Here is a 13,622-nt window from a genome sequence, read left to right on the forward strand (position 1 = left end):
CACGTCTTTTTTTTTTTTTTTTTTTAAACATATCACATTTTATGACATTCAAACACCTAAACTATAGTAACAGAGATTAAGGAATTATGAAAAATAACTATATTTAAGAACAATCTAGCATTCTGTTGATGACCTTCTAGCATGTCACAACTGCCCCGCCTGGAACTAAGATAAGATACTTGACGTGATAGGACGTCAACCAGTGCGAATGGGTTAAATGGAAACCCTGCAAAAGTCAAAGCCTTATTCATGTATTTCTTCTCATCATTTTCATATTTGCTCTCCCTTTTGAAGTCAGTTTACTCTCGGGAGGATATGTTTTTCTATTCTCACTTCAGGAGACAGGGAACGCCTAAGTCATATGCTATAATACTTTAGGGATTATTTATATATTTTCATGACTCACATTCACTCTCCCTTTTAGAATTACCACAATTACTTTCTGGTTAACCCACTCACGACGGGTGCATTCCAGCCTTGCATGTCACAATGCCGGGGCTTTCGAACGCTTAGGCCTAAATCAATTAAATGGCTGGCACCATATTGTGCCACCCGGCCACCAGGCTTTTGAATGAGCAGTACAGTAGTGTACCACCCATCCAGAGAGGGTTAATGTGTTTTTTTCCCTCTTCAGGAGACAGTGAACACCTGTGTCTCGGTGATGTTGCTATTCCTCTCAAGTCCCCAGCAATGAAGTACATGGAAGATATGAACACTGATCTAGGTTGTTTCATCAGAGAAACTACTGAGAAGAATAAAGACGTAAGTGTGTGTGTGTGTGTGTGTGTGTGTGTGTGTGTGTGTGTGTGTGTGTGTGTGTGTGTGTGTGTGTGTGTGTGTGTGTGTGTGTGTGTGTGTGTGAGTGTGAGTGAGAGTAAAATTGAGAGTGAGAGTGAGCATGTGTGTGTGTGTTTGTGTGTGTGTGTGTGTGTGTGTGAGTGTGTGTGAGTGTGTGTGTGTGTGTGTGAGTGTGTGTGTGTGTGTGTGTGTGTGTGTGTGTGTGTGTGTGTGTGTGTGTGTGTGTGTGTGTGTGTGTGTGTGTGTGTGTGTGTGTACATGTGTGTGTGTGTGTGTGTGTGAAGTAGAAGTATTAATTTATGTGTGTTCCTGTCAAAAATTTTCTTAAGAGTATTTGGTTTAAGTTTAGTATAATTTTCTAAGTTTAATATTTTCTTATTGTAAATGATATTTGTAGTCAAAGTAATCTTCACAAGGAAAATCAACCTTTCTCTTGCTATTTCCAGGTTGCCATCAAGTCTCTGCAACAAGCTAAGTTCCCAGTGAGTAAGATATGGATAGATAAAGATGTCTTATACATCAATTTTAAAAGAAAGAAACTCATAAAGTATATTCTCAAGGAGGCAAACAAGCGTGGATCCCAGTATGGAAAAAGCCAATCGATTTCAGCAATGGTAAGGGGAAGAACATCTTTTTGTCTCAGTTTTATGCTTTTCCTCTCTCTCAGTGTATGTGAATTTAGGGAAATATATATTCCTCTGTTTGATTACAATTTTCCGCGTTCAGGATTTAATCGAGTGTAATTGTTGAGGTGTTCAAGATTCTTATTAGGATGGAATTTAGGTGATCCACATGTTATGCATGAGTTTTCTTTTTTCCAGGAAGTTAAAGTTAAAAGTGATGCAAGCAGAGACACATCTGCTCCAGCGACTTCTTACCGTGGCAACAGACTTGCTTTCCACGTAGGGGAGATTCTTAGACTTGCCGGTGCTTCTGTTGATCTAGAAAAGTGTGATAAAAGTGAATGCAAATCAAGAAAAGGGAAAGAACCACCTGCACCTGCATTACATGAATGGATAAGAGGTGGTAGAGGTACTTCTAAAGGATCAGCAGCCAATTACAGGCAGTCAACAGAGTATCCTCCTCCAGCCCTCACAGCAAAACCAAGAGCAGATGTTGCTGGGGGTGAGTTTGAGAGGCTGGTAGCAGCAGGCACATCAGAGCTAGAGGAAGTAAAGAAGAAAGAGCAAAAGGGTGTATTTAAAGATGTGCTGGACATACTGGATACATCAATTCCCTCCCAGCAATCTAAAGACCAAAAGAAGGGAGTACTGGAGGAGATAATTGATGCTCATAAAGACGTTAAAGCTATCATAAAGTCCTCAAAGGAACCAAAAACAGAGACAACAAGCTATACAATAGAAAATGTTGAAGAGGAATCTTTCCCTGCTGTTACAGCTGATAAGATATTTAGGAAACGCTGCTGTTTTACCCATAGTGTAAGGTTAGAAGCAAATTATCCTGTGATTGTGAAGGATTTTCAAAAATCTTTTGCAAACATGGAAATAAAAACTCATCCAGTCACTCCAGCAGAAGAAGAGGAAAATGAAGTATTCCTTTGTGTTACAAGAGAACCACTCCCAACTACCATGATCCCCAAAGCAAACCAGTACCTTTATGCTCCAACTGTTCACATGAAAACTAACAAGGTGTGGAATGGATCAGCAGAAGAGTTGTGCAAGTAGGTTTTGCTCTTCTTCTTTTTTTTATTTAGAAACATTATCAATAGGTAATTGTTTCTTTTGAAATATGATTCATAGAGTTCAGTTAACATTTATCATTAATTGTCAGGGACATTTTTATTTTTTGTTTTTGAGATAAGCCACAAAAGAATTATAGATAGTCATCAGAGGGTTATATAAATAGAGAAGTAGTCACTGCGCATATTAATGCTTTTCTGATAAATTCATCAGAAAAGAGGATTGGCACTTGGTTAATAACTTCTAGATTGCTAAACTAAAATCAGCTAAACAGTTTCTATTTCTTCTATTGATTATGAAAGTATCACTAATATAACTTTGAAATTGATGGATGAACATGTAAGTTCTTCAACTAATTAGATATGATAGTTTCTCTCCTTTCCTCCATTTCTTTCTATTCTTGTTTTTTTTGTTAATTATTTTGCGTCTGTTTCTCTTCTTTTCTTTGTCCTTTGGATTGCCTCTTCCATAATATAAGAACTGCCCCTAAACAGAATCTTGATGGAGGAACTGAAACGAGCGGCTGCACAGAAGCACGGAGACATTGACACCCCAGAATGGAGCGAGTTCTTGGAGGAGCAAGCATGGAGGTGCATGACCCTCCAGATGCTTGCTGTCTCTCACAGCTCACCGCTCAAAGTGGAACTGGAAGGAGTGACTCAGAACTCAAGAGGTGCTGAGATTGTTTACATATAATATTGTTTGTTTGGATGTGTTGTTACAAAAACATTTGATTTTATTGATAGACATGATATGATGTAAGCAGTAAAATATATTTATGGAAGCTGAAGATTTATATTGGGATAGATACTCATCTTTCATTTGATTATGTAATCTACCCAAAATCAACTGAAAATTTTATCCTTTTTACAGAATCTGCTTTCATCTTGTATAACTATGCACGCCTCTGCACCATCTTCCAGTCCTTTGAGGAGAGTGTCTCAGAAGGGGAAATTCCACCTTTGCCAGACATTGAAGAGGTTGACTTTGACCAGCTGAGAAATGATGTGAGTGGAGAATATTTTACTGGTCTCCTGCAGTGATCCCAATTTGTGTCAGTTTATCTGCAGGCTCTTTCTCATTTCCTAATCTTGTTACCATACAAGAAGCTGGCCTGGCTCTAGATCACCGCCCACTTTGTGCCAGCTCAGGGAGGATCCTGTTTATGAATCCTGAGATTTTACCTTGTACCCAGAATCAGTCATTACAACAGATTTTCTTATGGTTATGCATTTGATTTTTTCTTGTCTTCATACTATTTTTTTTAAGCAATATTAACTCGTTAACGACGGATGATGTGTTTTTTCGTCATACATGACGCAGGATCTCTTGCCTGACAATGGGCGTCATGGCGTTCGGGGATTTTGGATCACTATGTAATTTTATTGTACTATAAGTAATGAGTGAGTGATGTTGACAATTGCAGTCATAATTATTATAACTGCCATAATACTAAGCAAAATGGTTTTCAACTCACTTACAAAACCTAGATGGCACCACTTTCTCCTAGCACCAGCAGGAGAGAGAGCCTTGAATGGCACCCACTACGGTCTCTAGCAAGCACTATCTCTATAGAGTGATGGCACATAGCAAGTTCCCGACCTCTTGCTCTAAAGTACCGCAGATGAAAGATGTGCAGGCAGAACGAGAGGAGGAAGGTGACTCACACATTGCCCAATGCATACAATGTGCCCCTGTGTCAGTATGGATGCCTTTTATTGTGGCACTCGCTGTCAAAAGCACAAATTTCCTTCCTCTTCCCTACTTCTTCATTTTGGATGGTTATAAGTGTCATGTTCGTTCGTGACAGCACACAAATGCGAAAAAATAAAGTTGCTTTTTGTCCTCCCCTAAAACAGCAATACTTTTATCACATCGAGTATAAAGAAATAAATTAGTTGATATGGATCCTGAACTACAATTTTAGTCAACTGCAGAATTGATGGAAACTGTGATATGACACAAATATTAATTTCTAAAAACACTAAAACACAAAAAACAAAATACAAAAATGGCTCTAGCTCTACAATGAGGGACTAACAGGGAGTGGGAAAAATAAAAATATGTTATAGAAGCTACCTTGCTTAGAAATAAAACCCATCCTGGAGACAGTGTAAGCAAATCTATCCCCCGTCGGCAACAGGTTAAGGTAGGGTTTTCCAAAATTCTTATTCCATTTGAGGTTGGATATTCCATGAAGATTAGTAAATGATAGTAAGGGATATTAACCATACGTCTTTTCAGATGCAATTCACAACATGGTACACCCATGTAACAAGTTACCTCGCTCTGAAATAAAACCCTTCCTGGAGACTGGGCAAGCGAATCTATGAGTTAAACACCTAAATTAAAGTAACAGTGACTAAGAAATTATGAAAAATAATTATTTTCAAGAATAATCTAGCTTTCTATTACTAAAGTTTCAGATTTCTTCTCTTACCTTTTCTTTTTCTTTTTCATCTTTAATAAGAAATGTGTATAGGCAATGTGATATGATGTCATCTGTTGTGAATGGGTTAACACTATACCCCTACTCACAACCACTTCCACCAGCACAAAACATACATAAGCACTGCACCAAACAAGGTTTGTAACACTAGAGTAAAACAAAATATTGTCATCCACTGCTCCTCATATGCATCACAGAGCCCCCTCATGACTCCACCTGAGGACATCACCTTTATTTCAACTATGAAAACTAACAGGCTAGAAAACACACACAGACATCTTCCCCTTCCCAAACTATCAGAATCCCCACAATATCAAGTACTTCCTTGGGGAGTGCACAGCTTGGACATTTAACAGACAACACCATATCACATCCTACCAACAGTTATGGAGTGGCTTGGTTATAGTGGTTGCCTACCTGTATGTTCTGAGCTTCAATATAGGGAAGCTTAGGGATACCTAACATCAGGAATACTTCTTTAATTACAGCTCCTAGTCCCAAGAAATAAATGTTTTACAAAAAAAAAAAAAAAAAAAAAAAAAAAAAAAAAAATGAAAAGAGCCACAAAAGATGTTCTGTTTTATTAAAACCTGAAATGATATATGTTTGATCATACTTTATATAACTCAAAAAGCTCTTTCTGAAATTACACAGGAAATTTTCTAATGCTTGGCAATTATTCCCACAGGAGGAATGGATATTGGTCTGGTCATACATTTTCCACTTCCCAGACATTATAGAGGAAAATGCTGGGGCAATACTAAAAGGCAGTGGGAAATTTAGAACTGCAGCCATTGCCAAGTTCCTGAGTTCCCTTTCGCACCGTGTGAGTGAGTACTACAGCCGCTATCATGTACTGTCTGAGCCTCTGCCACATCTGCTCCCTACAATATATGCAAGACTCCATCTCTTAAAAGCTGTCAAGACACTGATGGAAATATGCTTTACTACGCTGGGGGTTGAATCACCTACATCTTTCATGTAATTTTTTATTTTTTTTATTTTTTTTATTTTTTTTATGCATTTCCTTTTGTTTTGTGTGAACAAACTAGTCATTGTTTTGTCAAGTTTTGCAGATTAAAGGATTTTTTCTTATTGAATCTTATACTCTGTAAGTAAAATAATGTAGCTGACAGCTATATATTGTAATATCTTCAGCATCATGTTATTTAAGGAACCGATAATTTTTTTAACTTCCTTTTATATTTTTTTCCCCCATTTGCAAAGAATTATGCAGCAAATTTACTTTTGAAGGATTCATGCTGAAAGTGTATTAAACAAACCAACAAAGGGAAAAGTAGGAAAACACATGAATATCCTGAAGGCCTTTTGCCTCTAGCAAGCATAAGGCGAAGCAATAAAGCCTTTGGAACATTTGTGAATTCTCCAGCTTTTTCCTTCTGTATTTCCTCGACTAGATAGTGAACTTATTGCATTATAGTTGGAGTTTTTCAGGATGTTAATTTTTATTTTTATATGAAGAGAGGTTTTCAGATTATTTTATTTATTTCATATTGCTGAAAGAGAAAATAAGAAAATATACAAATACAGACTTGATCTGTTAAAAGCTGTCTTTCATTTTATGTTGGTACTTTTATTTTATTATTCTTATTTTATTTTTCTGTGTATTTTCTTTTTTTTTGTTGTTGTAGGTGAACTAATTATATCTGAAAAATGTTGTGTATTAAAGGATAATTATATTCAACATGTCATAAATTGTGATATCTTAGTATTGTTTCTTCTGCATCAAGTGATTTAAGGAACTAAGAACTTTCTTGTTTTTATACTTTTATGCTTGTGCTTTTTCAGTTTTGTTTGTAAAAGGTCATACACTTAATTTAGTTCATAATAACAAGGATAAAGTGTTGTTCTGTTGGTGAAGTTTACAGATTATTTTATTTTTGTACTGAAATAGTAATATGGAAATATTATACAGATTATTTTTTATTTCAAAAGATGTTTCAATGACCTAATGGACAGTATTAGATTTTAAAAATTGACAGTACAGAATATGAACCAGTTTCATATGAACATGTCTCCTAGTAATGAATAACAAAGATGTGGTGATGATAAGAAAATGTACTATAAGTTAATAACATGAGTTTAATCACATAATAAAGAGAAAGTAATTATAGTTATGGAATATATCAGTTTAGGAGAAAAACATTTATTCGTAAGTAGCAGTTGTAATTTGGTAATCAAAGTGATATTGAAAATAACACTTAAAAATAACACTATTAAAAAATGCAAATTTAAGCAATTTCGGTTCAAGTCTAAAACTTTTATAGTAAGGCAAGAGTTACAAAACAGAAGAGTATGAAGTGCGAGTCATTTCTGTGGTATAAATGCTTCTGGTTAAAACTACAGAAAATCGTACCTTACAGCATCTGAAACATACCCCAACTCTGACTTCACTTTTGTTGATAAGATTAGATATTAACCCATTGGGGACGGGTTTCATGACATACTTGACGTAGGAGCTTTGGCCTGACGACGGGCGTCATGATGTACATGACATTCGGGGATTCTGGATCACTGTGCTATTTTATTTTGCTATGAAAAAGGAATGAGTGATGATGGCTTCTGCAGTCATGATTACCGTAATATCGTGCTAGCTTAATGTCCAAAAGCTAGATGGCACCATTTTTTCCTAGCACCAGCAGGTGAGAGAGCCTTGAATGGCACCCATCCACGGTCTCTAGCAAGCACTGTCTCTATAGAGCGATGGCACACACTAAGTTGATGAACCCTTGCTCTAAAGTACTGCCGATGTAGGATGTGCAGGCAGAACGAGAAGAGGAAGGTGATTCAATCCATACCCAGTGTCTAAAATGTGCTCCTGTGCCAATATGGATGCCTTTCACTGTGGCACTCACAGTCACAAGCACAGGTTTCATTCCTCTTCCCTACCTCTTCTTGTTATCTTTAATGTAGGTGGTTATATGTTTCGTATTCGTTCATGACAGCACAAAAATACGAAAAAATAAAGTTGCCTTTTGTCCTCCCATAAAACAGCAATACTTCTATCACATTGAGTATAAAGAAAATAATGAGCTAATATGGATAATATACTACAATTTTAGTCACAAACAAAAAAAACGCTCTAGTTTTACAATGAATGACTGAAAGAGATTGGGATGCTTCAAATTATATTGCTTCAAGCGGTCTCTCTCTAAAATAAAACCTATCCTGGAGGCTGGGCAAGCAAATTTATCTCCGTCTGCAATGGGTTCATAAAACTGAAGATGAAACCAGAAGGAATAAAATCATGTCAAACAGAATAACATGATTCAGTACCTCTGGTGGCTTATGTATTTAGAATAGCATTTGTAAATTCCAAGTATACGTTGAAAAGTATTAAGAAAAAAAGCAAGTAGCTAATACTTTTATTTTTCTCTTTGTTTCTGTCTGCTCTGTCTATCTATCTGTCTCTATCTGTATCCATCTCTTTATCTCTATGTCTTTTATTATCTCTGTATATATATCTATATCTCTGTATATATATCTATATATATATCTAAATATAGTCCAGTAAATCATTCTTTTCAATAAATAGTTTAATATTGCTTCAAAATGTTCACACAAAGAAGCTTCAACACTGAAATAAATACAATAAGGGATTTCCCTAAAAAGCCACTTTGGTCTCACAGACGTGAGTGTATACAAAGGAGAAACCTTATCCCTTGGAAAGGTAGTCTGGTAAAAGATGGAAGTTCATACAAAAGAAAAGCCTTTAACCTGTAGGATATGTGCTGAGAAATTTTCTGAGAAAAGCCATCTTGTAACTCACATCAAAGTACATACAAAGCCAAACCCATATGAGTGTGAATTTTGTAGAAAGAAATTTACCATTAAAAGTCATGTAGTAACACATGAGAGTACACACAAAAAAGGTAATTTAGTTGTGAAATATGTGGCAAAAAATTCTCAGAGAAATGCAGTTTAGTCGTACACATGAGAGGCCATACAAAAGAAAAACCCTGTAATTGTAAAGTGTTTGCCAAGAAATTTGCAGAGAACAACACTCTAATGAAACACACAAGAATATATACAAAAGAAAACAAATGCATACAAAGGAAAAATAAGAGAATATTATAGAGAAGCAATAGTTGTGAAGAAAACAATAAATCTGTGAACATTAAAAATAATGCAATCCATGAGATGAACCATGAAGAAAGGAATGATGAGGTCATATACAAGAGGAATGCATTACTAAAATTATGGCAATTTTTGTTACCACTATAATTCTGGTGGTTAAAATGCCACCTTTTATGGATATAATTTTATGTTATTTGACCAGTACATTGATGTATTTATCTAATTTGTTATTTCTATGATGGCACTCAGGCTATCCACCTTTGTATGCAAAGTTACCTACCCTAGGTCACTTGATTCTTCTTTTTTTTGTTGTTGTTTTTTTGTTTAAACAGATGGCTCATAAGTGTTTAGTCAACAAGGATTAATTTACTAGGTTTACCAGATTTTGCCTGTTTATCCCATTTCTTGAATTTTCAAGATTTTCATTTACATCTTAGTTACTATTTTAAACTTCTTCTAATGCTACTACTACCGTTGTTGCTGGAGCTGCTACTACTGATAACAATATTAATAATGATAATATAAATAAATTAATTACCCCACAAAATTGAGCTACTGGGGTAAACTTATTAAATCCTTGGTGAATAAGTGCTTGTGGTGCTGTATATTAGCAAAAAAAAATCTCTCTCTTTCTCTCATTGGTCAGTGGCTCATACTGAATAAATAATGAAACAATGTCAGTAAAGGAAAATCCTGCCATGAAGTGATGCAAAGTTTGTTATATATTCTTTACATAAATTGGAAGTGAAATTTAAGGAAATTTATTGAAGACCATCCCTAATAGTAAAACTCACAAGCCAGCTTAGTGACAATATCAAATTACAGAAGAGCTTTCTGTTCTGGTTACACATGTTTATCTCATGAAGGGGGGATTCAAGGGGAAGGGGAAGGGGTATTATTAAATGGCTTCAAGTAACAAAATCAAGGTGTGTGGACACACATATACACTGTTTATATTGTATTGTGAATAGTTAATTAAGTGAATTAACTGCACAATATCATAGAAGATTGTCGGTTCAACATCTTGGAGGTGTAGTATTCCTTTAAAATGGTCAAATACTTATTGGAGTAAAGGATTAAAACAATCATAAGTACCTTGTTTCTAATGTTGTATCGATTTTTTGATTTCACAAGCTATAAAACTGCAGCAAATACCCTTTTTAGCTGAAGTATCTTTGCTATAAACTATTGATATTTACTTTCATTATCATTGATATCATGAAAGTATTAGTGTTATTTTTATTAGCCCTTCTATCAGTAAGATTTAATTTTGTATTAGTTAAAGTCAAAGCCAATATAATAAACAACATAATCCATAAGTTTTATCACCATGCAATGAAATAAAACAAGTTTCAACAGGCCCTCTGTTGATAAGATTAGATATTAACCCATTGTGTACGGGTGTCATGACATACATGACGTAGGAGCTTTGGCCTGACGACGGGCGTTATGATGTACATGACGTTCGGGGATTTTGGATCACTGTGCTATTTTATTTTGCTATGAAAAAGGAATGAGTGATGATGGCTACTGCAGTCATAATTACTATAATTACCGTAATACCGTGCTAGTTTAACGTCCAAAACCTAGATGGCACCACTTTTTCCTAGCATCAGCAGGTGAGATAGCCTTGAATGGCACCCATCCACGGTCTCTAGCAAGCACTGTCTCTATAGAGCGATGGCACACACTAAGTTGATGAACCCTTGCTCTAAAGTAAAGCCGATGAAGGATGTGCAGGCAGAACGAGAAGAGGAAGGTGACTCAATCCATACCCAGTGTCTAAAATGTGCTCCTGTGCCAATATGGATGCCTTTCACTGTGGCACTCACAGTCACAAGCACAGGTTTCATTCCTTTTCCCTACCTCTTCTTGTTATCTTTAATGTAGGTGGTTATATGTTTCGTATTCGTTCATGACAGCACAAAAATACGAAAAAATAAAGTTGCCTTTTGTCCTCCCATAAAACAGCAATACTTCTATCACATTGAGTATAAAGAAAATAATGAGCTAATATGGATAATATACTACAAAAAAACGCTCTAGTTTTACAATGAATGACTGAAAGAGATTGGGATGCTTCAAATTATATTACTTCAAGCAGTCTCTCTCTAAAATAAAACCTATCCTGGAGGCTGGGCAAGCAAATTTATCTCCGTCTGCAATGGGTTAAAACTGAAGATGAAACCAGAAGGAATAAAATTATGTCAAACAGAATAACATGATTCAGTACCTCTGGTGGCTTATGTATTTAGAATAGCATTTGTAAATTCCAAGTATACGTTGAAAAGTATTAAGAAAAAAAGCAAGTAGCTAATACTTTTATTTTTCTCTTTGTTTCTGTCTGCTCTGTCTATCTATCTGTCTCTATCTGTATCCATCTCTTTATCTCTATGTCTTTTATTATCTCTGTATATATATCTATATCTCTGTATATATATCTATATATATATCTAAATATAGTCCAGTAAATCATTCTTTTCAATAAATAGTTTAATATTGCTTCAAAATGTTCACACAAAGAAGCTTCAACACTGAAATAAATACAATAAGGGATTTCCCTAAAAAGCCACTTTGGTCTCACAGACGTGAGTGTATACAAAGGAGAAACCTTATCCCTTGGAAAGGTAGTCTGGTAAAAGATGGAAGTTCATACAAAAGAAAAGCCTTTAACCTGTAGGATATGTGCTGAGAAATTTTCTGAGAAAAGCCATCTTGTAACTCACATCAAAGTACATACAAAGCCAAACCCATATGAGTGTGAATTTTGTAGAAAGAAATTTACCATTAAAAGTCATGTAGTAACACATGAGAGTACACACAAAAAAGGTAATTTAGTTGTGAAATATGTGGCAAAAAATTCTCAGAGAAATGCAGTTTAGTCGTACACATGAGAGGCCATACAAAAGAAAAACCCTGTAATTGTAAAGTGTTTGCCAAGAAATTTGCAGAGAACAACACTCTAATGAAACACACAAGAATATATACAAAAGAAAACAAATGCATACAAAGGAAAAATAAGAGAATATTATAGAGAAGCAATAGTTGTGAAGAAAACAATAAATCTGTGAACATTAAAAATAATGCAATCCATGAGATGAACCATGAAGAAAGGAATGATGAGGTCATATACAAGAGGAATGCATTACTAAAATTATGGCAATTTTTGTTACCACTATAATTCTGGTGGTTAAAATGCCACCTTTTATGGATATAATTTTATGTTATTTGACCAGTACATTGATGTATTTATCTAATTTGTTATTTCTATGATGGCACTCAGGCTATCCACCTTTGTATGCAAAGTTACCTACCCTAGGTCACTTGATTCTTCTTTTTTTTGTTGTTGTTTTTTTGTTTAAACAGATGGCTCATAAGTGTTTAGTCAACAAGGATTAATTTACTAGGTTTACCTGATTTTACCTGTTTATCCTATTCCTTGAATTTTCAAAATTTTCATTTACATCTTAATTACTATTTTAAACTTCTTCTAATGCTACTACTGCTACTACTACAGCTGTTGTTGTTGCTGCTGCTACTGATAACAATATTAATAATGATAATATAAATAAATTAATTGCCCCACAATATTGAACTATTGGGCTAAACTTAATAACCCCTTGGTGACTAAGTGCTTGTGGTGCTGTATATTAGCAAAAAAAAATCTCTCTCTTTCTCTCATTGGTCAGTGGCTCATACTGAATAAATAATGAAACAATGTCAGTAAAGGAAAATCCTGCCATGAAGTGATGCAAAGTTTGTTATATATTCTTTACATAAATTGGAAGTGAAATTTAAGGAAATTTATTGAAGACCATCCCTAATAGTAAAACTCACAAGCCAGCTTAGTGACAATATCAAATTACGGAAGAGCTTTCTGTTCTGGTTACACATGCTTATCTCATGAAGGGGGGATTCAAGATCTTCTAAAAGGGGAGGGGGTATAATAAAATGGCTTCAAGTAACAAAATCAAGATGTGTGGACACTCATATACACTGTTTATATTATATTATGAATAGTTAATTAAGTGAATTAACTGCACAATATCATAGAAGATTTTCGGTTTAACATCTTGGAGGTGTAGTATTCCTTTAAACTGGTGAAATACTTATTGGAGTAAAGGATAAAAAAATCATAAAGTACCTAGTTTATAATGTTGTATCAACTTTTTATTTCACAGACTATAAAACTGCAGCAAATATCCTTTTTAGCTGAAGTATCTTTGCTATAAACTATTGATATTTACTTTCATTATCATTGATATCATGGAAGTATTAGTGTTATTTTTATTAGCCCTTCTATCAGTAAGATTTAATTTTGTATTAGTTAAAGTCAAAGCCAATATAATAAACAACATAATCCATAAGTTTTATCACCATGCAATGAAATAAAACAAGTTTCAACAGGCCCTCTGTATGCTGTACTTTTCTTTTCTGTTTGAGTGGAGACTGTGAGACTGTCCACTGTAAGATTTAAATGGGGAATTTTGATCTAATATATATTTGTTATGTATAATGACACCACAGAGAATCATTACATTATTATTATTTTTTTTTTTGTATAATGACTCCACAGA

The 13,622-nt window shown here is 34.8% G+C and overlaps 1 protein-coding gene across 1 annotated transcript in view; it reads left to right on the forward strand.

The window, feature by feature from the left end:
• The window catches only part of LOC122258312 (uncharacterized), a 10,090-nt gene extending 3,188 nt beyond the window's left edge, over positions 1 to 6,902 (forward strand). The window contains exons 3-8 of the mRNA XM_043024141.2: positions 635 to 762; positions 1,245 to 1,412; positions 1,620 to 2,479; positions 2,993 to 3,171; positions 3,372 to 3,505; positions 5,636 to 6,902. Coding sequence (XP_042880075.2) covers positions 635 to 762; positions 1,245 to 1,412; positions 1,620 to 2,479; positions 2,993 to 3,171; positions 3,372 to 3,505; positions 5,636 to 5,932 — 1,766 coding nt within the window. The 3' untranslated portion in view covers positions 5,933 to 6,902. The remainder of the gene's footprint in view (positions 1 to 634; positions 763 to 1,244; positions 1,413 to 1,619; positions 2,480 to 2,992; positions 3,172 to 3,371; positions 3,506 to 5,635) is intronic.
• Positions 6,903 to 13,622: the final 6,720 nt, after the last annotated feature.

This window comes from Penaeus japonicus, unplaced genomic scaffold (genome assembly GCF_977035675.1).
Source record: "Penaeus japonicus unplaced genomic scaffold, GWHDUDI00000001_assembly GWHDUDI00000029, whole genome shotgun sequence".
NCBI classification, from domain to species: domain Eukaryota; kingdom Metazoa; phylum Arthropoda; class Malacostraca; order Decapoda; family Penaeidae; genus Penaeus; species Penaeus japonicus.